General features: G+C 55.4%; 2 protein-coding genes across 2 annotated transcripts; both read right to left on the reverse strand.

Moving 5' to 3' along the window:
- Positions 1–1,237: 1,237 nt before the first annotated feature.
- Positions 1,238–11,797, reverse strand: OTOP3 (otopetrin 3). The gene is made up of 7 exons (XM_060082713.1): positions 11,785–11,797; positions 7,319–7,816; positions 7,092–7,228; positions 5,645–5,703; positions 5,241–5,359; positions 2,609–3,423; positions 1,238–1,408 (listed from the first exon to the last, which is right to left on the reverse strand). Exons 1-7 carry the CDS (start codon positions 11,795–11,797, stop codon positions 1,238–1,240), a joined length of 1,812 nt encoding a protein of 603 aa, XP_059938696.1.
- A 3,208-nt stretch (positions 11,798–15,005) lies between these two features.
- OTOP2 (otopetrin 2) lies at positions 15,006–22,579 on the reverse strand. The gene is made up of 6 exons (XM_060082599.1): positions 22,261–22,579; positions 21,356–21,492; positions 20,147–20,205; positions 19,543–19,676; positions 17,041–17,918; positions 15,006–15,176 (listed from the first exon to the last, which is right to left on the reverse strand). Exons 1-6 carry the CDS (start codon positions 22,577–22,579, stop codon positions 15,006–15,008), a joined length of 1,698 nt encoding a protein of 565 aa, XP_059938582.1.
- Positions 22,580–23,223: the final 644 nt, after the last annotated feature.

The following is a 23,223-nucleotide window of genomic DNA, read 5'->3' on the forward strand; positions in this document are numbered from 1 at the left end:
CAGGCCATGGCTCTTGTTTTCAGGGAAGCTGGGGACTCTGCCTCCCAGAATCAGGCCCCAGAGGGCCCTCGGTGCGCACCTGGGAACCAGCGTTTGTCATTTTCTTGGGTGGGGAAGTGGAGGGTTGGACGTCTCAGGCTGTGGCCCCCCCCCCCGAAAGAAAGAGCCCACACAGGCGGCAAGGGGCCTGCCTCCCAGCCTCCTGCACGGCCCCCAGGCAGCCACTGAGACAGCGCTGGGGGTCCAGCACCCAGCTGCCAGGGGTACAAGCCTGGCCTGCAGGGTCCGGGGCTGCCGTCCCTGGGCCTCACCCTGGGCCTCACTCTGGGCACAGTTCACTGTTTGCGCTGGGCTCAGGGAGATGGATGAGCTGTCAGTGCCTGCCCTCCCCACCCGATGGCTCAGAGGATCGGCAGGCTTGGGGTGAGGGGCTACAGAAAGTCACCGGGGGCTCCGTCCTGGGGAGAAGGTGTGCTGGCGAGGAGTGGGGGGGATGCGAGAGCCCCAGCTCCTTTCTTCCCGCGTCCTGCCATGGATCAGACAAGGGGAGGACCAGACAAAGGGTCCCCCTCACAAAGAGACCCCTCGTGGCCCAGAAGTAGGATTGTCCCAGCCCCACAGCCCCACCCAGGACTGTCCCTTCCCACCATATACACAGAGTGCCCTCTCTGTCCCCGGGAACAAAATGCCACGAAGCCCGAATGTAATCGATCAAACAAACAGGGTTTATGTCAGCAGGAGAGAGCTGTTGACCCCTGCCTGGCAGCTAATTAACCAGCTCATTAGGAGACAGGGTGTGTGGGGAGAGAAGGGCAGGGCTGCCTGCCGAGCTGCGAGCTTCCAGATGTCCTGGGCTGAGCTTGGACCATGCAGGAGGCAGACCCCCAAGGCCTGGCTGGGTAGGGGTGCCCCTCCTCAAACTCCCCGGGATCATTTAGGGCTGACCGTCCCCGAGAGTAGCTGTGTGGGCTTCCTGGGGCTGCGCTGCTTGTGGTGGTGGGCAGGGGGCAGGTATGTGCTCAGTGCTGGGTGTGGACCTTAACGGCTCAGTGTCCAGGCCCTGCCCTCGGCCTTGGGCTGCAGTGACCCCCATCCCCACCCCAGTGAGGATCTGGGGAAGAGGAGGCTTCGGGGAATCCAGGCTGGTCTAGGTCCCCCCGGAATGGGGCATCTGGGTTACATTCTCCCCAGCCTTGGCACTTCGGGGGTGTGCAGGTGGTGGGTTTCTTGGGCACACTTAGGCCCCCAAGTAGACCTCCACCAGCACCCCGACAGAGTGCATGCGGTAGAAGACCCCCAGAGGCAGGCCGAAGTTGACGATGGTGAACCATGTCCGGTAGCCATAGAAATCCTTTTCCAGCCCGTTCTCAAACTCCGGGTGTATGCCAAAAGCGGGCATCATCCACAGCTGGGGAGGAGAGGAGGTTGTTGAGTGGGGGAGGGGCTCTCCCATTCCCCAAGGCCCTCAGCTCAGGGGAGGCCCCAGAACCTGCAGCTCCTCCAGCATACCCCCCACCCTAGCATCCCCTCACCCTTAGGCTTTCAGAACCAGCCCCTCTCCCCCTATATCCCCCTTACCCCATCCCACAGATGGCCTCAGCCCCCTCCTTGGCCTGCCTGGGGCCAGCCTAAACTCCAGCTGGATCCTGAGACCCCAGGCTGCCACCACCATGGTACAACTTGCTCCACCTGGGCTCCCCGGGCCCTCATTTCCATCACCTTTTTCTGCTCTGGGTTCATTCTTCCGCTGTCATGACTCTCTGCCCGCTCCACCCTGACCCTGCCTCCAGTCCAAATTCTGCCCGTTTCTCAAGGCCCAGATCAAACTTTCACAAAGAGTTCCTTGGCCACTTGGGCCCACACTTCCTTCTCTGAGCTCCGACCACACTTTAGGGCCAATTTATTACTTATGCTCTGTCTGGACCAGAGGTTTCAGCCTCTGAGGTGTTTCCAGCACAGTTATTACCAGCATGGGCTAAAACAACCTGGAGTTGTCCCGGGACTGCCACTTGCAAGCTTGTGGGAACACGGCAGGTCAAACAGCCTAAGCCTCAGTTTGCTCGTCTGTTAAATAGGGACAGTAATAGTGCCTGTTGCATGGAGTTAGTGTGATGATTCAGAGAGATGCACGGAAAGGTGGACTTGGAACTTAGCAGCTGCCGGGCACTGAGCAGTCATTGTCAATACCTTCCCCTAGAGATTCTTTAGAAAAACAGGCACCTTCTGACCTCTTCCTTTGACTCAAGTCAGTGGACCGTTAATTATTTGGTAATTCTCTAACTGGTCCCCCTGTGTCTCCTCAGCTAAGCAGTAAGCACCCCGAGGGTAGAAATCCTATATGTATGTTTGTAAATAGCACTTAGCTACATGCTTGGCACGTTCATTCATGCCAGGCACCTTGCAGGGAGCTGGGGGACACTCCCTACTCTCAAGCAGCATCAAGCTAGTTGGAAAGGGGCCCGTGTCCTTGACAATCAAAGGGACAAGCCAGTCGCCCTCGGGACAGTCAATGCACAATGAATGCACCTTGATGCATTCCTTTTTGAGTGAGGCTTTCTGGGGCCTCCTTGCCAGCTCCACTCCCATGCCTCCCGGCCCTGCCACTCACTGTGATATTGCAGAGGATGAGGAAGAGTGAGATCTCCTTGAGGGCCCGCCGCTTCCAGTTGAGGTGGCTGTAGGAGTGGATGTAGGCCCGCGAGGCCTGCCGCAGGTCCTGGCCCAGCTCCAGCAGGGAGCCCCTGCGGGGAGGCTCAGCCTCCCACTTCCCCGCCAGGCTCTCAGGAGCTGCACCCCAGAGTGGGCGCCGGTGCAGGCCCTCGATGATGAAGAGGTTCTGGGCTATGTGCTGCAGGATGAGAAGCAGCGAATAGGCCAGGATGAGGCGGTTGAGTAGCTCGTGGGGGCGAGTGGCCACGATGGCCACGATGGAGAAGTAGGAGATGCCCATCTGGCCCAGCGCCGCGCCCATCAGCAGCACCACGTCCAGGCTGCGGGTAGGGTTCTTGAGTGTGTCTAGCTCTCGCTCCTCCAGCCCATGGATGGCCATGCCCGCCAGGCATGCCAGGCTCATAATGGGCAGTGCGGCTGCATAGAAGGCGTAGTAGATGGTGAAGTACTGGCGTGCGATGGCAGGGCCACTTGCTTGGATCTGGAAGAGCACGAAGACGCACGTGCCTGCCACCAGGACCAGCAGGCCCAGCAGCGGCCCTAAGATGGCCCCGTGCAGGTGGAAGGGCGGGGTGCTGGGGTGGGAGCCTGTGTGGGGTGCCAGGCGGCGGCCCACGTTCTTCCACATGACGAAGAGCATGCCACAGCAGATGAGGGAGTACTCGGTGCTGAAGGGGTAAAGCATCAGGTAGCCCTTCTGGAAGACCTCACACGTGGTGACGTTGAGGCACAGACAGGTGCTGGTGTTGTTGCCTGGGATGGGGCAGGGCAGGAGGGGACAGACGTTCAGGTGGGCCTTGCTCTGAGGAAACCAGATGCACAAATCAATCTGTTCACCTCCTGGATTATGGCAGAGGCGGAAGGGACCCAGCCACCCATTTTACAGATGTGGAAACTGAGGCCAACAGAGAGAAGTCAGAAATCACAAGACGGTCATTCTTTTTTTTTTTTTTTTTTTTTTTGTGGGAACTTAGTTCCCCGACCTGGGATCGAATCCGTGCCCCCTGCAGTGGAAGCGTGGAGTCTTAACCACTGGACCACCAGGGAAGTTCCCAGGATGGTCATTCCTTGACAAAGGGATTCTAGACCTCAGGTGCCAAGCTTAGGTAAAGCATTTGACACATGATGTCTTTGGTGCCAAATGTCACCTCTACAGATTACTTGCTGAGCACAAGGGGAAGCCTGTAACCTTATACTGGGAGGATCTGGCTGATACACCTGGACCATCAGCAGCATCCACCGTGGGGCAGACATCTTGCCTTGTGATGAGGTGCCCTGCAAAGCACACAGTATCCCCTGTGGAATGTTGGTGTCCAAAATGCTCAACCCAAATCTAATCAACACTTTGGTCCATACTTCCTGTTTCTAGGAAAAGCAGGGGATTTGGGAACAAGTCAAATGCCACCATGAGGAAGCAACCTGACAAATCTCAATGTCATTAGGGGAAAAGAGACTTAACTGAGCCACCAAATGTACTGCATGTTTGAACAAACCATCTTTAAAAGACATTTCATGGGCTGATTGGAGCAAGTCGAATATAGGTTGATACAGAGGTTGGGGAAGATGTTAAGGCATTTTGTTAGAAATTACAATGGCATTGTGCTAATGTAGGGAACTATATTATTTTAAAGACATGCATACTGAAATATTCTGGGATGAAATGCCAGTATTTCTGCAACGGAAGTAATTCAGCAAAAATATTGGAATGAATATGGCAAAATGTTAATAATTATTACATCTAGGTGACGGGTATGTCCTCTTCTTCTACTCATCTGTATGCCTGAATTGTTTAATAATAAACAATCCATGATGTCACTTGCCGAAAATTCTCTTTGCACAGGTCTTCTGAAAAATGGATCTGGAGCATAAAGAATGCCCACGGTATACAGGCATGCTGAGATTTATGCAATGGATGTGTGAATGCATGAGTCTGCTGGGAAAGCTTGGCTGTACACAGGTCAGGATGGTGATGCCACCTGGGGCGGGGGGAGGTGTATACATACAGGTATGGCTGAATCCCACAGACAGAAATGTTCCCATGTAGGTTTACGGGACATGGCCTCTAAGGGCAGACTGACAGGTAGGGCACTGGGTACGTGGAACAATCCAGGGAGTTCTTTCTGCCCAGAAATCTTCTGTTCTTCCTTATATGTCCAGGTACCTATAACTGTGTTAGGAAGACATTCCTTTCGGTCTTGAAGGCTTTTTAGCTTCTTGCAAGTAAAATGCAAATACCAGGGGTAGAGTGCATACTTGGACTTATCAGTGAAGAGCTCAGCCAGGATTAGTGGTTAGCTTACTGATAGCTAGATGGATGCCTGGAGCGGGCTTGCAGAGTGCCAGCACCTGATGGGGCAGGCCCAGAATGGGGGCAGGATGGGTACCATTGGCAAATGTCAGTTTCCGTTTAGTCGTGATCTGGTCTCTAGAGCTTGCTCCCAACTCTGCAGAGTCAATGAGCCTCACCTGTTTGAGGGAGTGTAGCGTGCACGCATGTGTATGTGTGTGTGTGTGTGTGTGTGTGTTTGTACATTCAGGGATCGGGGGGGCAGTCACGGTCTCCTCTGTACCTGAGAACTTTTCCATGAGGGCGCTGAGCTCAGTCTCGATCTCATGGTGCATGGAGTCGTTGGTGACGGCCAGAAGCCACAGCAGCAGATTCGTGGCCAGCGTCAGCATCAGGCCACACCTGGAGGAGGTGGTGCTACACTCTGCCACACAGCCTAGCCAGCTTCCCGGGTGCCCCATGTTCACCAACACTGCCTTTGGGGTGACCACTCTCTCCCAAAGCCAGATGCCATCTGCCATTAGAACTTCAGGAGGGGCAGCCCTAGGGGCTACGTGGGACCCATTCCCAGACTAACCGATAGCCCCAGGGCCACCCTGTCCAGGGAAGCTGTTGGAGGCCCAGCATGAGTGGGGGACAGGGGTATCCCAGGAGTTGTTGAAAGGAGAGAAGGTGTCCGAATCTTACCTAGTGAAGTTGGTCTGGATCTGAACGCAGTCCTTAGAGTGTTTCCAGAGCACCCAGGTCTGAAAGAGAAAGGGTCTTGAGCCCAGGGGCTAGGGGTGGGGCGAAGGTTGGTGGTGGGACTGTGGGGCGTGTGTTCCAGTTGCGTGTGTGTATTTACAATGGAAGGGACAGTGAGGAAGCCTGGGTTGGATTCGTGGCTCCAGTGTTTCCTTGCTGTGTGGTCCTGGGCCAGTGGAAAAACATCTCTGAGCCTTAGTCTCCTTGGCTCTAAAATAGGACTAAAATGTCTATCAGGGGAATGCCTACTTATTGGGGCAATAAAAAGGATGATGCAAACAAAACACATAGCACAATGCCTGCAGATCAGGAACTCAGGAGGGAGTTGGAGATTCATTAAGAGTAGCTCTGGGGACTTCCCTGGTGGCATTAAGAATCCACCTGGGGCTTCCCTGGTGGCGCAGTGGTTGAGAGTCCGCCTGCCGATGCAGGGGACATGGGTTCGTGCCCCGGTCCGGGAAGATCCCATATGCCGCGGAGCAGCTAAGCCCGTGAGCCATGGCCGCTGAGCCTGCGCGTCCGGAGCCTGTGCTCCGCAACGGGAGAGGCCACAACAGTGAGAGGCCTGTGTACCGCAAAAAAAAAAAAAAAAAACCAAAAAAACAAGAGAAAAAAAAGAATCCACCTGCCAATGCAGGGGACACGGGTTTGAGCCCTGGTCCAGGAAGATCCCACATGCTGCAGAGCAACTAAGCCCGTGCACCACAACTACTGAGTCTGTGCTCTAGAGCCTGCGAGCCACAACTACTGAGCCCATGTGCCACAGCTCCTGAAGCCCGCGCCCCTAGAGCTTGTGCTTCGCAACAAGAGAAGCCACCACAATGAGAAGCCCGCACACCGCAACAAAGAGTAACCCCCGTTTGCCGCAACTAGAGAAAGCCTGTGCGCAGTAACAAAGACCCAACGCAGCCAAAAATAAATAAATAAGTAAATTTAAAACCCTTCTTTAAAAAAAAAAAAAGTAGCTCTGTAGGGCTTCCCTGGTGGTCCAGTGATTAAGACTCCATGCTTCCAATACAGGGGGCCCCTTGGTCGGGGAGCTAAGATCCCACATGCCGCTCGACCAAAAATATAAATAAATAAATTGTATTTAAAAAAAAAAAAAAAAGGAGAGTAGCACAGTATGTCCAGGGGGTGTAGATTTAGGTACACACAGGTACGTACAGGCAAATGTAACTATAGGTGCCTGCGTTTCAGTGACACAGTGTGTGTGCTGATGCTGACATGTGTAGGTAGCATAGGTGTGGGCACAAAGAGGCCAGCATGTGGAGGGGCGCTGTGGTATGTGTGTATACACTCTGGGCTGTGTAGGTATTTGCTGATGTGGCTGTTTCTAGGCATAGGCTGGGGTGTGTATGCATGCGGCGAGGGGGTGCGAGAGGCGGGTCACCTGGATGCCGATGAAGATGATCTCGATGGCCGGGAAGATGAGCTCCAGCTGTGACTTACAGTGGATGTGGCTCATGTCGTAGCCCACGCGGAAGACGTTGAGGCAGATGGTGCAGCTGCCAAAGAGCACCAGGGAGCCTGGCCGGGCCAGGGGGCCGTTGGCACCTCCCCTGGAAAGAGCCCTCCCTCCCCAGCCCTCTGCATCCACCCAGGCGCCCCGACACTCACCACGCACCCAAGCGGGTCCTGCGTGCGGGTCCTGGTGGAGCACGGCTTGCGGCCGGCGGGTGGTCCTGGTGGTGTAGTAGAGAAGCCAAAGGAGGGCCAGGGCCTTCAGCGCGGCCAGCAGAATCCACACATCCCCCAGCGTGATGGCCACGTTGTTGAAGATCATGCTGCAGATAAAGGCTCCGCCCAGGAACACCATGTTGAGGGCCAGGAGCCCCGAGAAGAGCTGCCCGGCCTTCTGGGCCTGCCGGTCCTGGCGCAGCAGCAGTGAGAAGTGCCGCACCATCCAGGACCTCCTGAGGGGCGAGGCGGGGGCCCTTGTCTGCTTGGCCCCCGTGGCCACTTGGTTCTCCTTGGCCGGGGTCTCTCCAGTCTCCTGTGCTTCTGGAGAGGCCATGGGTGGAGCCTCAGTAGGGGCTGGGGAGGGAGACAGGGTTCTGGTTGGCTGCCAAGCCGTCCTGGGCTCAATTCCGCTTCTGCCTCTAACCGCTCTGGGACCTAGGGCAAGCTAAGCAACCTCTCTGGTCAGGATATTGGAAATAATAGCAGCTGCCCCATCTGCCTTACTGGACCCGAGAAGATTCAAACAGACCAGGGGATATGGAAGCCCTTTGTGCTCCACATAAACATAGGGTTTATTTTGACTGGCTTGAGGACCACCTTCCCCCCACCCCTATCCTCCTGCATCAGTGCTTGATCTTAAGGTGGAATAATGATGTCTGTCAAGACAGCCAGGGGTATCTGCACAGTGCTTGGACACTGGGCAGTTTCCAAGGCTGTGACTTTTCACCACCAAAAGGCAGTTCGTACCCTCTGTCTTCTGGAAAGAAATTCACTCCTCAAGTCAGGGAGAGCAAGTAGGTGTCCTCTCTTGTTCTGACTCTGATTAGTTGGGCAGTGGTTGCTTAGAGTGTTGGGTTGAGAAGGATCCTGAGGCTGAGTGTGGGCTTGGTGGGAAAGAATGCTGTGATCTGAGATAATACTCTATTTTGGGTACATATGGGTGTATATAAAATTACTTCTTAAAAAAGTCTTTTTATTGAACTTGTTACAATATTGCTTCTGTTTTATGTTTTTTGATCTTTGACTGTGGGGCATGTGGGATCTTAGCTCCCTGACCAGGGATTGAACCCACACCCCCTGCATTGGAAGGCAAAGTCTTAAGCACTGGACTGCCAGGGAAGTCCCTAAAATTACTTTTAAAAGATCTAGAAGACACCCATCGAGTTCACAACAGGAGTTTCTTCTGGGGAAAGGAGGAGGGCACGAGCATTGGGAGAGGTTGAATGTTTTAGTTTAAAAAAAAAAAAAAACATTCCTGGGACTTCCTTGGTGGTGCAGTAGTTAAGAATCCGCCTGCCAATGCAGGGGACACGGGTTCGAGCCCTGGTCCAGGAAGATCCCACATGCCACAGAGCAACTAAGCCCGTGCGCCACAACTACTGAGCCTGCGCTCTAGAGCCTGCGAGCCACAACTACTGAGCCCACATGCCACAACTACTGAAGCCTGTGCTCTAGAGCCCGTGAGCCACAACTACTGAAGCCCGAGTGCCTAGAGCCTGCGCTCCGCAACAAGAGAAGCCACCGCAATGAGAAGCCCACGCACCGCAACAAAGAGTAGTTCCTGCTCTCTGCAACTAGAGAAAGCCCGCGTGCAGCAATGAAGACCCAACGCAGCCAAAAAATAAAGAAACAAGCATTACTTATGTAATTAAAGTTAATTTTAAAGCACATTAAAGGTTTAAGGAAAAAGTTCTGAGATTGGTTGATAATATCTGCCATGAGCATGGGACACATTGGGATGAGCATGAATGCCATGCCCTTGACTTTTTTTTTGGCTGTGACACACAGCTTGTGGGATCTTAGTTCCCTGACCAGGGATTGAACCCATACCCTCGTCAGTGAAAGCGCAGAGTCCTAACCGCTGGACTGCCAGGGGAAGTCCCATACCCTTGACTCTGATAGAACTGACTTCCATCTGTACCCTCCCTCCACTCCTTGAAGTCTCATGAATGTACAGCTCAACATGGGGAATACCATTCTGACCCTTCTCTTTCCCTGAGTGTCTCCTGCTACCTTCTCACTTGCCCCAGGCTTTCACTCAGGCCGACCCCTTTGTTACCCTTCACTTGGACCCAGATCTTGGGTCACCCCATACCTGCAGCTCAGGACCCCTTCCTGGAGTCCAGCACACTTCCCCCATGGGCCCTTTGAGTACTCATAACGCTGCACTGGAGTGCAGGGATGCCCCACTGGTCTGGGTGCTGTTCTGGTGGGAAGGTTCCTTCACCACCCCCTGCTGTCCCAGGTGCTCTCCCTTGGTCCTGCTGCTGCCCTGGCATCCCTGGTGCTCTGGGCTCAGGGTCCTAGGTGCTCACGGTCCCCACTGTCCAGGCTGCAGGAGGCCTGCTTTCTAATTCACTGTCTCAGCAAGCGGAGTCTCCATCCCCATGTCTCCCAGCAGGGAACCAAGTGTCTGCCTTGCCTCTCCCCTCACCCCTGTGCATTCCAGCTCAAGGACTGCTCTGAGATTTTTCTTTACCACAAGCACTACCCTGGTCCATGGCTCCCTCTTCTCTCTCCTGGACTGATCTCCCTACCCACGGTACCTCTCCCCTACTTCCCCTGCAGAGGCAACCAACTGTCCTCACTATAGAGTCCAAACTATCTAGCATGGCCTGCATGGCCTTTCAAAATGAAACAAGGCAGTGTATGTTTAGTATGGGCTTGGGGTGCACAAGGTGATCAAGGCAGGGTAGCCGCTGTTGCTTCCTGGTCTGGTCTTAACTTTCCTCTCTAGCCCTGTCTTCAGACCCCCACTCCCTTGCCCATGGACCATGCCATCCTGTTGCCTAGTTCCCAGAATGCTCCTGCTTTTGCTCACTTCCCTGTCGTTGCCCACACCCTACCCTTTGCCCATCATGCCCACCCACTTGCCCCTTGGATGACTGCGGTGTGTCCTCAGGACTCAATGGAGCCCCACCTCCTCTAGGAAGCCTCCCCTGAACCCCCTCGCCAAGGCTGGACTAGGTGCCCCTCTTGGTACCCACACTGCACCCATGCTTGTTGCTGAAGCATCACCTACCATGCTCTATTTTATGTTATTTTATTTTTATTTTTTTATTTTTGGTATGCGGGCCTCTCACTGCTGTGGCCTCTCCGGTTGTGGAGCACAGACTCCGGACGCGCAGGCTCAGCGGCCATGGCTCAGGGGCCTAGTCGCTCCGCGGCATGCGGGATCTTCCCAGACCGGGGCACGAACCCGTGTCCTCTGCATCGGCAGGCGGACTCTCAACCACTGCGCCACCAGGGAAGCCCATGTTATTTTTTTTAAGTTTACTTCTTTTTTAATTAATTAATTAGGCTGCGCCGGGTCCTTAGTTGCAGCATGGGGGATCTTTTTTTTTTTTTTAATTGCGGCACACAAACTCTTAGTTGAGGCACGTGAGATCTAGTTCCCTGACCAGGGATCGAACCTGGGTCCCCTGAATTCGGAGTGCGGAGCCTTAGCCACTGGACCACCAGGGAAGTCCCATATCATGCTCTATTTTATTTATTTATTTAAAAAATTTTTAATTTTATTTTATGTATTTTTTTATACAGCAGGTTCTTATTAGTCATCAATTTTATACACATCAGTGTTCATGCTCTATTTTAATTAGATGTGCTTTGCTGTGTCTCTCCCTTTGGACTCTGACCTTTAGACTATACCCCCATGTAACTACCAGAAGACCCTCAGCACACTTGGCTCTAAAATGCAGCCTCTTCAGACCCCCATTCTCCAATGTGCAACCTGCCCAATATTTATACCTCCTAAGGTCCTCTTCTGGGGCAAATAGAATAATAAAACTTGGTACTCTTTTAAAGATTCTACCAATGACTCCCCCCTTCCCAGTCTTCCACGTCATTCTTGCTCCAGTTCTGTCCCCTCCTTGTCCAGCCCCCTTGTCACACTCTAGGCACCTGCTCCCCACATTCATCCAGGCCCGGCCAGAGGACTCCCCGTGTCTCGTGTAGCCTCGTGCCCCCCCGTCACTCCTGCAGCCTGCTCTTCCTTCTGTCTCTCCCGCTACCTTCCACCAATGGCTCTTGCCCATTCTCACCACCCATCTTAAGCGCTTCTCCTGGGAAGACTTCTCCCTTTGCCCAAACATCTATCGACAGCGGGTGTGCACTGCTGTGGGTGTGCCTGGTGGGCAGCGACCAGCTCCTGCTTACCTCATCCCCCGCATATGGCACAGGCAAGACACTGAACCAATGTTAGCTGACTGACTCTGGCATTTTCTGGGGAGATTTCAGCACCAGAGCCATGGACAGAAGCCCTTCCCATCAAACCCTTTGCATCCATCCTGGCCCAGTGGAGGCGACTTTCCAGATGATCTTGGTCTTGCTTCCCAGGCTCCCCCACCCAGGTTGAGCACATCTGAAGCTTACAGGGACACCTCCCTGCTCCTTTCCTCCCAAACCTGACTGCCCCATCTCGCCTTCCCAGAAGCTACCCCAAGGCAGGAGGATAGCCTAGCGCCGAATTCTGGCACTTACTACCTGTGTGATCTTGGTCAAGCTACTTAGACTCTCGGTGCTTCAGTTTCCTCATCTGTAAACAGATACACGACTATGGAATAGTACCCGTTACATAGTAGATGTTCAATAAAGATTTCTAGAATGAGTAAATGAGGGAATCAAGGCATAATACCTACCTGATGGGGATTTGTCAAAATTTAATGATTTAACACATGTAAATGCATGTAGAGACATGCCTGGCATAGAGAATGCTCTCAGTGTTAGCTGTTTATGCATTTCCTTCCTGTTCAGCTCCTGGAGAGGCCGGAAGGGTCGGGATTATTGGTGAATTACAGGGGCAGGTTCTGATTGGACTGCAGGCCTAGAGAGGACGCTGGAGGACAAGGTCCTGTCCTCCAGGGTCCTCACCTTGACTATCTTCCCCGCCCCCACCCCCAGGGTCCAACCCTCCATCGACGGCTAGAGGGAGCGCTCAAAGTGGAGGATAGGGTCCTCCGCTGGGAAGGGTGCGGGGATGGGCAAGCAGGGGTCCCGGGAAGAGGGTGAGGGCTCCCTGACTGACAAGGAGGAATCCGCCATCCTCTGGCTCGACCCTCCGCGCGACGCCAGTTCAGGGGAGGGCCCGGACACCAAACTGGTTTGTGGGTCGCGATTAGCGCCAGTGATGAAAGCTGCAGAGCCGTCGGGGCGCGGCGCCTGGCCGGATCCGACGGATGCTGCTAAACACTGGTCGCGGAACTACGGGATTTCTTTCCGAGCCACTCGAGGGACTGCGAGGCCTGGGGCAGGCACCACACGGGTGTCTCTGAGTGGGCATCCCGGCAACCAAGCCCCATACCCCTTTTTCCAGCCGTCCTGGCTTTTAGCTTCTTCCTGGCTTCGGCGCTCCCTTTCCGCTGTGCGCGCTCGGACCCGGCTAAGGCGGGGGGTGCCCTGCTGACCCCTGCGCGCCCCCCTCCCGCGGAAAGAAGACGGGGTGCGGACCCGGGGTGGGGGCAGAGGGGAGCCGCCGTTCGGGTCACCAAGGGTTGACCTTCCTCCCGTCATCTCGCCCTCCCGCCCCAGTCCCTGCAGCCCCCGGTCTCTGACCCTGGCTTTGGGAGCGGAGTAGGTGTGAGTGTTGAGGATGGGCTCTCGGAAATGTTTCTCCAGGGGTCAGAGGGCGCTCCCGGCCGTAACGGCGCCCCCGGGGAGCCTTACCTGAGGCCTGGGCAGGCATCGCCGCCGGCTGACCACCGCACCGCGATCGTCTGTCCGGGTGAGGCCCCTGCGCCGGACCGATGCCTCCGACGCCCTCCCTCGGCGGGACTGCGCAGCCGCCTCTCGGGCTCCGCGGCCCATTGATTTTTCTGTTGACTTTGGGGCTCTCATTAATCCTTCGTTAATTACCCCGCCGGGGGCTCCCCGGACAGCTCAGCCAATAACGAGGCGGCTGGACAGGCGGGCGGGGCCGGAGGCGGTGCAGGCGCGGGGCGCTGGGTCAGGGGACCCACGAGCAGGCCCGCTTCCGGGGTAGATCGGGATGCAATGTCCTTAGGCCGCAACAGAGGCCGTGTAGGGTTCAGGCCACACTTGCCTCTGGCGGCCCAGCAGGGAATGGACCCTCCCCCACAGATCCGGGGTCACCTTCTCTTGTACCCCACGTAGCACCAGGCCCGGCCCTGCCGCAAGCTCTCTCCCTAAGGCAAACGTGAACTTGGGGCGAAAGAGACCCGGTTCTGACACGGCAGGAGGCGCCCCCTGCGGCCCTCCTCAGCTCTACCTGCAGCCTCTGAGACCTGCCCACCTCATCGTGCTGGTGGGGTCCTGGCACGTCTTCCTCTAAAGTGCCCTGTGCCCCAGGTGCGGCTGCTCCCACGCTTCTGCACAAAATGCCATCTCCTCCCACCCCAGTCCCCACCCCAGCCTGTCCCCCTTCGCCTGACTCGCTGGCCACCATTTCCGCCTCCTCTTCTAGCTGTTGGTGCCTCCTTTTCAATCTCTCTCTGCACCGTCTGACTTCCTCAGTCTCTCTGAGTCCATCTCTATATCCCCCCTCCCCACCTTCTTTTGGATCAAACCATTTTATTGAGGGGCTTCAGAGACGGTCGAAGGACTGGGAAAACAGTGAGATCCCACACCCTCTGCCCTGCCAGGATCTCCCCAGCTTCACAGTTGCCCCGTCTCTATATCTCTTGTAGAGTAGAAGCCAGAGGGCTTTGGAGAGGAGCCTCAGGGACCGCAGGGAGTGGGGTTGTGGGTAAGAGGAGGCCCAGGGGGTGAGAATCTGTGCCACCCAAGCCCTGTTTAGCTATAACAGCCCTGTTATAAATTATATTATAACAGCCTATGAATTGAAGTTGCGTTCCTGAAATGTTTCATTTGAAGGGAAAACAAAAGCTCTGATGCATGAAAAAAGTTTGAAAATTATTCTCCTTAGCAGAAAGGCACTGGTTCCCTTTCGCTGTGTGACTGTGGGCAAGTCACTTTACCTCTCTGGGCCTCAGTTTTCTTCTTTGCAAAATCACAGCTGGATTAGGTGAGTCCTTCCTAACCTTTCATGTGTCATGGAACACATTAAAAAATGTATATGTCACCTGAGGATAAAGCGAAGAGGAAGGTGGCAGTCTGGGTACTCCACCCAGCCCCTCCCAGCCACCCCGGTACGAGTCTGTAACTAGCCTGTGACTCAGACTTGGCTCGCCCACAGAAAAGCCTGAGACCTGAATATCTCCAGGGCCCCTTGCAGCTCCGACCCCAAGACCCCCTCCTGTGATCATCTTAGATGTGGCGGCTGAGACACGAAGTGGGCACAGGGTGGGGCAGGGAGAACATCAGGTTTATTGGTTTCCAGCTCCAGGGGGAAGCACTGGCCAGGACACGGGGCTGGGGTAGGGGTGGAGCTAGAGTCTAGGACACGTCCAGATCTTGCCTGGTCCTAGAAAGGGTGCAGGGAGAGGTCCTCCTCCCCCGCTTGCCCCATGCCCCAGGGATATGCATGTCCTGATTGTGATTTAAAAACCTATCCTGGAAAAATAACTTTTGTGAAAATTCCACTCTGAGGCCGGCGGGGGGGAATGGGTAGTTACGTGGCATAGTGACTGCCAGCCTGGGATTCATTCCCCGGGGGTCTCTGGGTGGGTGCATAAGCTGAGCCCCTCCTCCCCATGTCTCTAGTGGGGCTTCAGGACAGCATGTAGACCTCCAGCAGGCTGGAGACAGCATGCATGCGGTAGAAGATGCCAAAGGGCAGGCAGATGTTGACGATGGCTGCCCAGAGGGAGTAGCCATAGAAGTCCACCTCCACGGTGTTGCTGAAGTGAGGGCGGGCCCCGAAGGCAGGCATGATCCACAGCTGTGGGGACAAAGGGGTGTCAGGACCTGGCCCGGACTCGTGCCAGTGGGTCATTCCGTGGGCTTTGCTGGGTGGGGTGGGGGCAGGATGGGGGTCCCAGCCCTCTGGTTTTGTGGACATCGAGGGCTGGGTGTTGCTGAGTGGGGACCTCGAGCATCTTGGGCAGGGCCTGGCACTCACTAAGGAGCTCAATAAATGTGCCCAACTGAACTTGCCTGCCCCCCAGCCTAGGGCTCCGCCTGTGATCACATCTCCCACACTCAGTATGGCCCACTTGTGGGACTGGGGAAGGGGAGAAGAAGTCTCAATAGATGCTGTGAGAATTTGGAATAAATGGCTAAATCAGTAGCTCTCTCCTGGAGAGATGTGTGCAGGGTGGTGATGGTAGAATCAGACAGGCCCAGGGCAGGGGTTCAGGATCCTGCCAGAAGGCTCCCCCAGCCCTGCCCCCTATGAGCTCTGCTCTCCAGCTCTGGCCCCGCACCCCACCCCCTTCCCAGGTCTGGGAGGAAGTTGAAGCTGGAATCCTGCTTCATCCCTCACTATGAGCTCAGATAGTTCACGTATGGGGTGTGAGGCAAAGAATAAAGGCTTCTAGGCTAACCCCCCTTTCCCCACCGCAAATGTATCACATCCTTGGACACATCACAGCCCAAATCTGAGCCTGCTTCTATCCTATAAAATGAAGGAGTTGGAGATGATGCCCTCAGAGCTGATCCAGGCTCAGATACCTGGAGCAAAAGCGGCCTCCCAGGTGACTCCCAGCCTGTAGGCTCGGCCTTGGGAGAAGATGAGGGGGGGCCGAGGCTGGGAGCCACACCAAAGGTGGCCCGAGACAGGAGGAGGTTTTGAGCTTTATTGCTTCTACTGGTAGGTCAGAGATGGGTGACTACTCTTTTTTTTTTTTTTTTTTTTTTTTACCTGTAGGAGGGGCAATATTGGCAGTGGGGACTTCACCAGGAATGCGCCTCAATTAGGGGCATGTATTTCATGTAGACCCACTGGGGTGGAATCCCTCTGGAGATATGTTCTATATTGGGATATACCCACATTAAGGCTGTTTTCTATATTAGGGGTATTTTCTATCAGAGGTTATAGCTAAAAGGACTGTCTTTACATCGAGCAAAACTTCACTGAGGTGTCCTCTCTCTTTGGGATGTACTCACAGGCGTCCATGTTTCTCTGTTAGAGATTTCCCTCCTGGGGATTATATCTACACTGGGGCCTTTCTCTATTAGGTTGGAGCTACACTAGGAGTATTTCTCTGTTGAGATGCACCTTCACAAAGAGTGTTCTCGTACAGGATGTATATTTGTATTGGGTGAAGTCTGCTGCTCTACAGAGGAGTTCCTCCTGGAAAGGGGCTTTGCTGAATCGCCGGGGAGGGGGCGGCTGTTGTGGATGCTCCCCTCCCGGCCAGCCCGCCACTGCACTCTGCTGACAGACTCCTCACGCGTATGCTGGTCTCTGCCACTTCCTGTCGCTGCTCCGATTATTCTAAGAAGCAGGCTGGTCACAAGGTCCCGGGAACAGTCCCACCTCCCACCTGGGAGCAAGGGCCCCCACTCAGCTCCGTCTCACCTCCTCCCAGCCCTCACATCAGCATCCCCTAAGACCCCTCCAGCTCTGCCTGCCTAGATGCCAGAATGCTGGGATCTCATTCTCCCTGTGCGCCCTGAGATGCTGTTCGCCCCCGGGGCTGCACCTGACTCTCCCTGCACCTGCTCCTTTCCTAGAGAGCCAGATGATGCTCGAGTGGGCTGGGGGGCAAGACAGAGAGGACCAAGTGAACAAACCTGAAAGAGCACCTTTCCTCGGCCTTCTCTTCCTCCCAGCCCACCCCCGTCTCTGCCCAGTTACTCACGATGATGTTGCAGAGCAGGAGAAACAGAGAAATGTCCTTCAAGCACCGGCATCTCCAGTGGCCCCTGGGGGCCGAGATGATGCTCACTGCTCCCTGAGGTCCTGCTGGGCTGGGGCCAACCAGCCTGGGGGTGGGTGGGCAGGCAGGCAGGGTGTGGAGGGTGTCCAGGCTGGCAAAGGTGAGGCCGTGGCAGGGCACCTTGTGGGGAGTACCATGAGGCTCAGCCCCGGGGGGAGCCCGGTGGAGGCTCTCAACGATGAAAACGTTCTGGAAGGTGTGCTGGGCGATCATGAGCAGAGCATGGGCCATGCTGAGCCCCGCCAGCAGCTCCCTGGGTGTGCTCGCCACTGCAGCCACGATAGAGTAGTAGGAGATGGCGTACTGGCCCAGGGCGGCACCCACCAGCAGAGCCACGTCCAGGCTGCGCGTGGGGTTCTTACGGTGGTCCATGGCCTGGCGGTCAAAACGGTAGATGACTGAGCCACTCAGGCTGACCAAGGTCATAAGCCCCAGACAGACGATGTTGAAGCTGTAGTAGATGACCAGGGCCTGCTGGGCGCGGCCCCTCTCCCCACTCACCTGGACCTCGTAGACGATGAAGACGGCCAGCCCCATGATGAAGAGCAACAGGCCCAGGATCGGGCCGGCAAAAAAGGTCTCCCGGAAGAGGCTGAGCAGGGATGGGGTGTGGCTGTGGCCATGGGTAGAGGAGGCCAGCAGCCTGCCCACATTCTTCCACATGACGTAGAGCATGGTGGAAGCAAAGAGGCTGTACTCGATGTTGAAGGGGTACAGGTACAAGTAGCCCTGCTGGAAGATCTGGCAGATGGCCGTGTTGCAGGAGCAGTCTTCTCCGACTGGGCTGCCCACACGCTGCACTGTGGAGAGGGGGGCGCGGAGCTGCACTGCCCTCCCACCTTCCTGGAGGCCCCCACCTGAAGAACCTCACCCCTAGACTGTGACCTTTGGAAGGGCAGGGTTGCTATCCATCACCACTGTATTCCAAATGCCTACACAGGGCCTGGCACATTCGTTCATGCCACAGATATTTATTGAGCACCTACTATGTGCCAGAAACTGTGGGACACACCAGTAAACCCTAGCTAGGGCTCCATTAAGAAAAAAAAATTCTGAACTGCAGAGTTGCCCACTTCATCCTGTCCCATTCCTGCAGAAAAACACTCCCAACCCTTCCCCACAAGTAATGACCTCTGGCTGCCCAAGATAGGCAAAGCTCTGGTCCTAATAGAAGGTGGCCCACTTGGCAACCCCTAAAATTCAAGCTGCCTCGCAGCTCTCCCCAGCATCTGCTTCAGCCAGAAAGCAGCTGCTGTGCCCAGGTCTCGACCGTGACCTCCTGTCACTTTGGTTTGTACCATACTGATGGGAACCTCATCCTGCATCCAGAGTGTGCTCTGCTCTGTAGGATTCCTCGGACCTTGGCAGACAGCTCTTTTGATCCCCAGAACTATCTCAGCTGGTTTTGCAGAAGAAGGAAGTGAGGCTCACTCAGAGAAAGTGGCTTGTGACGGCAGAGCTGATACAAATGACGTGACCCTCACCCCTGAGGCAGGTACCTCTCTGCACCCTGCAGCCCTAGCACGTAAGGTCGCCCACCTCCCTGGGCTGGGTTTAACCATCCTCAGGACCCCTCTGTATGTGGAGAGTGGCCCTTTTCAGTCCTGCTGGGCTGGGATCTCCTGTAGGCCTGGAGCCATGCTTTCCATTCCTGGACCCTCCCATACTGGGTGTGCATGTGTATTCCGGCAATGTCCAGGTGGACTTGGTCATCTAGTCTGATCCTGGCTGGTGGTGGTGGGGGGAGTGGGGGCTAGAGAAGTCCAGAGAACCAGGAGCAGGGGAACTGTGGGCTCATTCTTCTTCAGCATAGCATACTGGTTCAAAGCAAAGATGGATTTCAACCGTAGTTCTCCAATTTCAAGCTCTGTGACCTTGGGTAAGCTACTTAACCTCTTGATGCCTTAGTTTCTGTATCCAGAACATGGGAATACTAATAGTACCCATCTCACGGGGAGGTTGCAAGAGTTAAGTAAGATGGTGCTTAAGACCCTTGGCACAGTGCCTGACATATAGAGCTCAGAGAATTGTCACTATCGTTATTGCGATGATTACTCCTACCTTCTCCTCCTCGTCAGGCACTCCCTTCTGATCCCACGCTTCCACCATTGAGCCACCCTGCCTCCCTTACCCTGTTTCTACCTTGATCACTCTTGCCCTTTCTTCCTGGAGCATGAATCCCTTCTTTGGTGGGACGGAGACCTGGACAGTGGGGCCAAGGCTGTACCGTTCAGGATGAAAAAATGCTCCCCTGTACTCTTCCTCCTGGGTCACCCACATCTAAACTTCTTCAGAGGCATGGCCTGGGGCAGGGGGAGGTCCCTGGCCTCCACCTTTGCCTCCATGCCCTCTACAAGTCCACAAAGCACCCAGCCCGAGGCCTGGCTGCCACGGGACCAGGGTTAATCTGAAGTGAGCACTCACAGTCCAGAGTGAAGCGGCTATGGCTGGTGTTGCCGGGAGGACTGCTGAGGGAATGGGCCTCGTGCACCGATTCATCCACCACGGCTGCCATCCAGATGGCCAGGTTGGTGGTGAGTGTGAACATGAGACCACATCTGTTTGGGGAGGGAGAGCAAAGAGGCCAGTGAGAGTCTTCGGCTCATGTTGGGTCCCCGGCGTGGTGGAGAGCTGGGGATGCTCTCCTGGGAGATGGTGCTGAGAAGCAAGAAAGCAGGCAGACCCCTGTGTGAACAGGGAAGCTGAGTTTGGAAGGAACAGTTAGCCTGGCTGAGATGCCTTCCAAAAGAGGGCTGGGGGTGTCATGGGGTTCAGGCCATGGCTGGTCCCTCTCTTTGGGGAAAGGACATCTGTACATTACATACGCCATCTCACCAAGCACACCCCCCAAAACCTCCAGCAGAAGGTGGTGGAAATCAGGCTGACCAAGCCAGGGGGCCTTGGCTGAGACCCCACCTGGGGGCAGAAAGAGGACCCATGCCCCAGGTTGGGAAGCGCTCATCTCATGCCAGGTGAGCCCAGCCCCTGGGCATGGACATTGAGCCACAGACATGGAGCAGGCACTCACCGACTCAGGTCCAGGTGGGTGTGAACACAGTCTTTAGCGGAGATGCAGAGAAAGTAAGTCTGTGATGAGAGAGAGTGGTGGGGTCATCTACTCTGCAGACGGGCTCAACCCCGAGCGCCCAGGTCCATGCCCAGCGCTATGTTCTTACCACCACAAGAGCCCTCCTACTACGTGATCGAGTTTATTTCAGCTTTACAAAGTGAGACGTGAGCTTTTCTCTCTTTCTATTCTCTGGAGCGATTTGTACAAAACAGTTCTCTGTTCTTTTGAAGTTTGCAAAATGCCACCTGTAAACTCTCTGGGCTTGGTGTTTGTTTTCTGTTTCTTTGTAGGGTGGAGTTTTGACTGCCTACTTATTTATTCCTGGGAGCAAGGCCAGCCTCAGAAAGAATCTAAGGGGCTTCTCAGCTCTCTCTGGCACTATCCCTGCCTCATCCTCATCCTTTGTTGCCCTGCAAGTCCTCGCTCTCACCTGGCTGCCCACAAATCCTTGCTGTGGTGTTTATTGATGTTGGGGTGTCTGTATTTCCATTTTGCCTGAGTATTCTTTAAAGTCAGAAAATGTAAACTTAAAACTATATAAATGCCAAAGTCATAAATGTGTTAAATTGTGGAAACCTGGGCAGTAGGGATGCTGTTTCAAGAGAGGGAAACATACACGTGGTCATTCTGGGCTGGGGAGGGTTCGGGTCCCATGTTAAGACCAGTCCTGGCTTAGCTCAATCAGAAGATCTTTTCAAGTGTTATTCATGCAACAAATAAAAAAATGAAGTTGTTTGAAAAATCCCATATACAAGATACCCTAGTTCCTGAAAAAATACAGAATATAGGGGACATGGCTGAGGCCAAACTGGCCATGCCCACAGCAGGATGCTGAGCTGAGACTGATGCCCTCTATGGGCACCCAAGGAGGGCAGGTCAGGTTGCAGGAGACAGAACAGCTGCCACAACTGACACCTCCTAGGTGTCAACTATTGGCACTGCTTAAGTTGAAATGAAATCGCTGGGCCCCTAAGTAGGCACTCACATTTGGATATTACTTCATTACCAAGTGCTTCCAGATTTATGGACTCACGTGATCTGCACTACAGTCCTATCCCCACCCTAATCGATTGCTCAGCGCAGAAGTGGAGTGGAGCTCAGATCTCCTGACTCCATGCCACGTGTTGGCTCTTTCCCACCACACTCCAGGACATTCCTCCCACCCACCTGGACAATGACAAACACAGCCTGGGTGAGAGGGTACAGGATTTTGATGGCTGACTGGCACTCAAAGGAACTGGAGTAGTAGCCGGTCTTGAAGACATCCATGACGAGAGTGCAGATCCCAAACAGCACCAGCCCACCTGGGAATGAGGGGCGGGGGGTGGATCAGAGTGGCAGGAGAAAATGATTACAGATTTGAGGATGGATGGCCAAATAGTTGGATGATTGGGTGGGTGGATGGATGAATGGGGTAAGTGAGAAGATGGATGGAAGGATGGGTGGATGGATAGGTGGATGGAAGGATAGGTGGATGGATAGGTGGATGATGAATGGGTGGATAGAAGGATGGGTGGATGGATAGGTGGATGGTGAATGGGTGGATGGAAGGATGGGTGGATGGATAGGTGGATGATGAATGGGTGGATGGAAGGATGGGTGGATGGATAGGTGGATGGTGAATGGGTGGATGGAAGGATGGGTGGATGGATAGGTGGATGATGAATGGGTGGATGGAAGGATGAGTGTGGGACTGAGTGGGTGGATGGATGGATGTCCTATTGAGCCCCCATCCCTTTGGGGCTGCATAGATAAGGGGAATGGCTCTTTCAACTGCAGCTGTCATCTGTTTTCTGCCCTCCATCAAAGTCTCTTCCATGGCCACCCTCTTTCAATCTTTAGAAAGGGCAGAGAAGTTCCACTCCATCCCTCTCTTCATCCCTCTTCCAGGACTCTTTCCCTCCCTCTTCTCCCTCAGTCACAGCTCACCTCACCCTCAGACACATCTAGCCTTGGGGGGTGGGGACTTCTCACCGGTCTACCTCGAAGGGCACCCATCAATTCCTGCGGGAGCCCCAGCCTCCAGCTCCCCGCCTGGGCCACCCCACCTCCGCCTACACCTCCCCTGGCACCTCGGAGCCAGATGGGGCCCGCGTGCGCGTCCCGGTAGGGGACGGCGTCGGTGTCAGGGCGGCGCACGGTGCGAAAGAGGTAGAAGAGGATCCAGAGCACAGCCAGCAGCATCATGGTGGTGAGCAGGGCGAACACGTCGGTGTCGTACACCGCCACCTTGTTGAAGGCGCCGCCGCTGATGAGCGTGCAGGCTAGGAGCAGCGCGTTCACGGCCAGCAGCACGGACAGCAGGCGGCCGCCCTTCTTCCACACCTCGCGGGGCGCTGCCCGCGGTGCCGGCGGGCTCTCCTTGGCGCCCGTGGGCAGCTCCTCAGCCATGACAGAGGCGACTGGAGGATGTTGGAGGGGTCACTGTCGGGGAGGAGCGGACAGGACCCCAGGTCAGCCTCGAGAGCCCTCCATCTTATCCCTAGATCTGGGGACCCGAGGGGCGAGGGCTGCGGGGGGTGAAGGAAGCGCTGGGAAGGGGAAGAGAAAAGCCCACTATGCCGGTCTCGCGCTCGACGGGAGGAAAAGAGAAGCGGCTGCAGCCCCGTCGGACCCCGTCCAAGGTTCTCACTCCCCAAATCCGTCGGCCGGCTAGCCAGGGGCACCCACCTGGCTGGGCCGGGAGTCCGCGCTGAGCTGGCGGCCAGGGGGCGGCGAGTGTGTCCTCTTTCTAACGCCGGGATGGACGGGCGCTTTATACCGGTGAGGGCAGGGTGATTTACAGCCGCGGGAGCTCAGCTCCATAAACCTCTCAGTCCCACTCACATGATCCATCTTTTTCCCGGGCTGAATTTAGGGAAGAGCGTGCGGAGGCAGACAAGGTGAGATTTATATTTACCCGTTAAGAGGTGCCCCCTCCCCAGCTGCCCTGTCACCTCGGCGCAGCCAGCCTCGGGCGCGGCCCGGCACTGCGGCACCCAGCGGGCACCCCGCCCCCGGCGCCCAGCGCGCCCTGGAGCCCCGCTCTCCTGACG

This window comes from Mesoplodon densirostris, chromosome 18, assembly GCF_025265405.1.
Source record: "Mesoplodon densirostris isolate mMesDen1 chromosome 18, mMesDen1 primary haplotype, whole genome shotgun sequence".
Classification (NCBI taxonomy): domain Eukaryota; kingdom Metazoa; phylum Chordata; class Mammalia; order Artiodactyla; family Ziphiidae; genus Mesoplodon; species Mesoplodon densirostris.

Bases quoted from the DNA above. Each gene is read 5' to 3' on its own strand.
- OTOP3 (XM_060082713.1), bottom strand. The intron at 7,229-7,318 runs GTGAGTGTCGGG...TGGCCCGGCCAG, and splicing joins AGGACCCGCTTGGGTGCGTG to GCTCCCTGGTGCTCTTTGGC. The intron at 1,409-2,608 runs GTGAGTGGCAGG...TCTCCTCCCCAG, and splicing joins TCATCCTCTGCAATATCACA to CTGTGGATGATGCCCGCTTT.
- OTOP2 (XM_060082599.1), bottom strand. From the start codon at position 22,579: ATGGCTGAGGAGCTGCCCACGGGCGCCAAGGAGAGCCCGCCGGCACCG. The intron at 20,206-21,355 runs GTGGGTGGGAGG...CTCTCATCACAG, and splicing joins CTGTGTTTGTCATTGTCCAG to ACTTACTTTCTCTGCATCTC. The intron at 17,919-19,542 runs GTGAGTGCTCAC...CCCTCTCCACAG, and splicing joins TAGCCGCTTCACTCTGGACT to TGCAGCGTGTGGGCAGCCCA.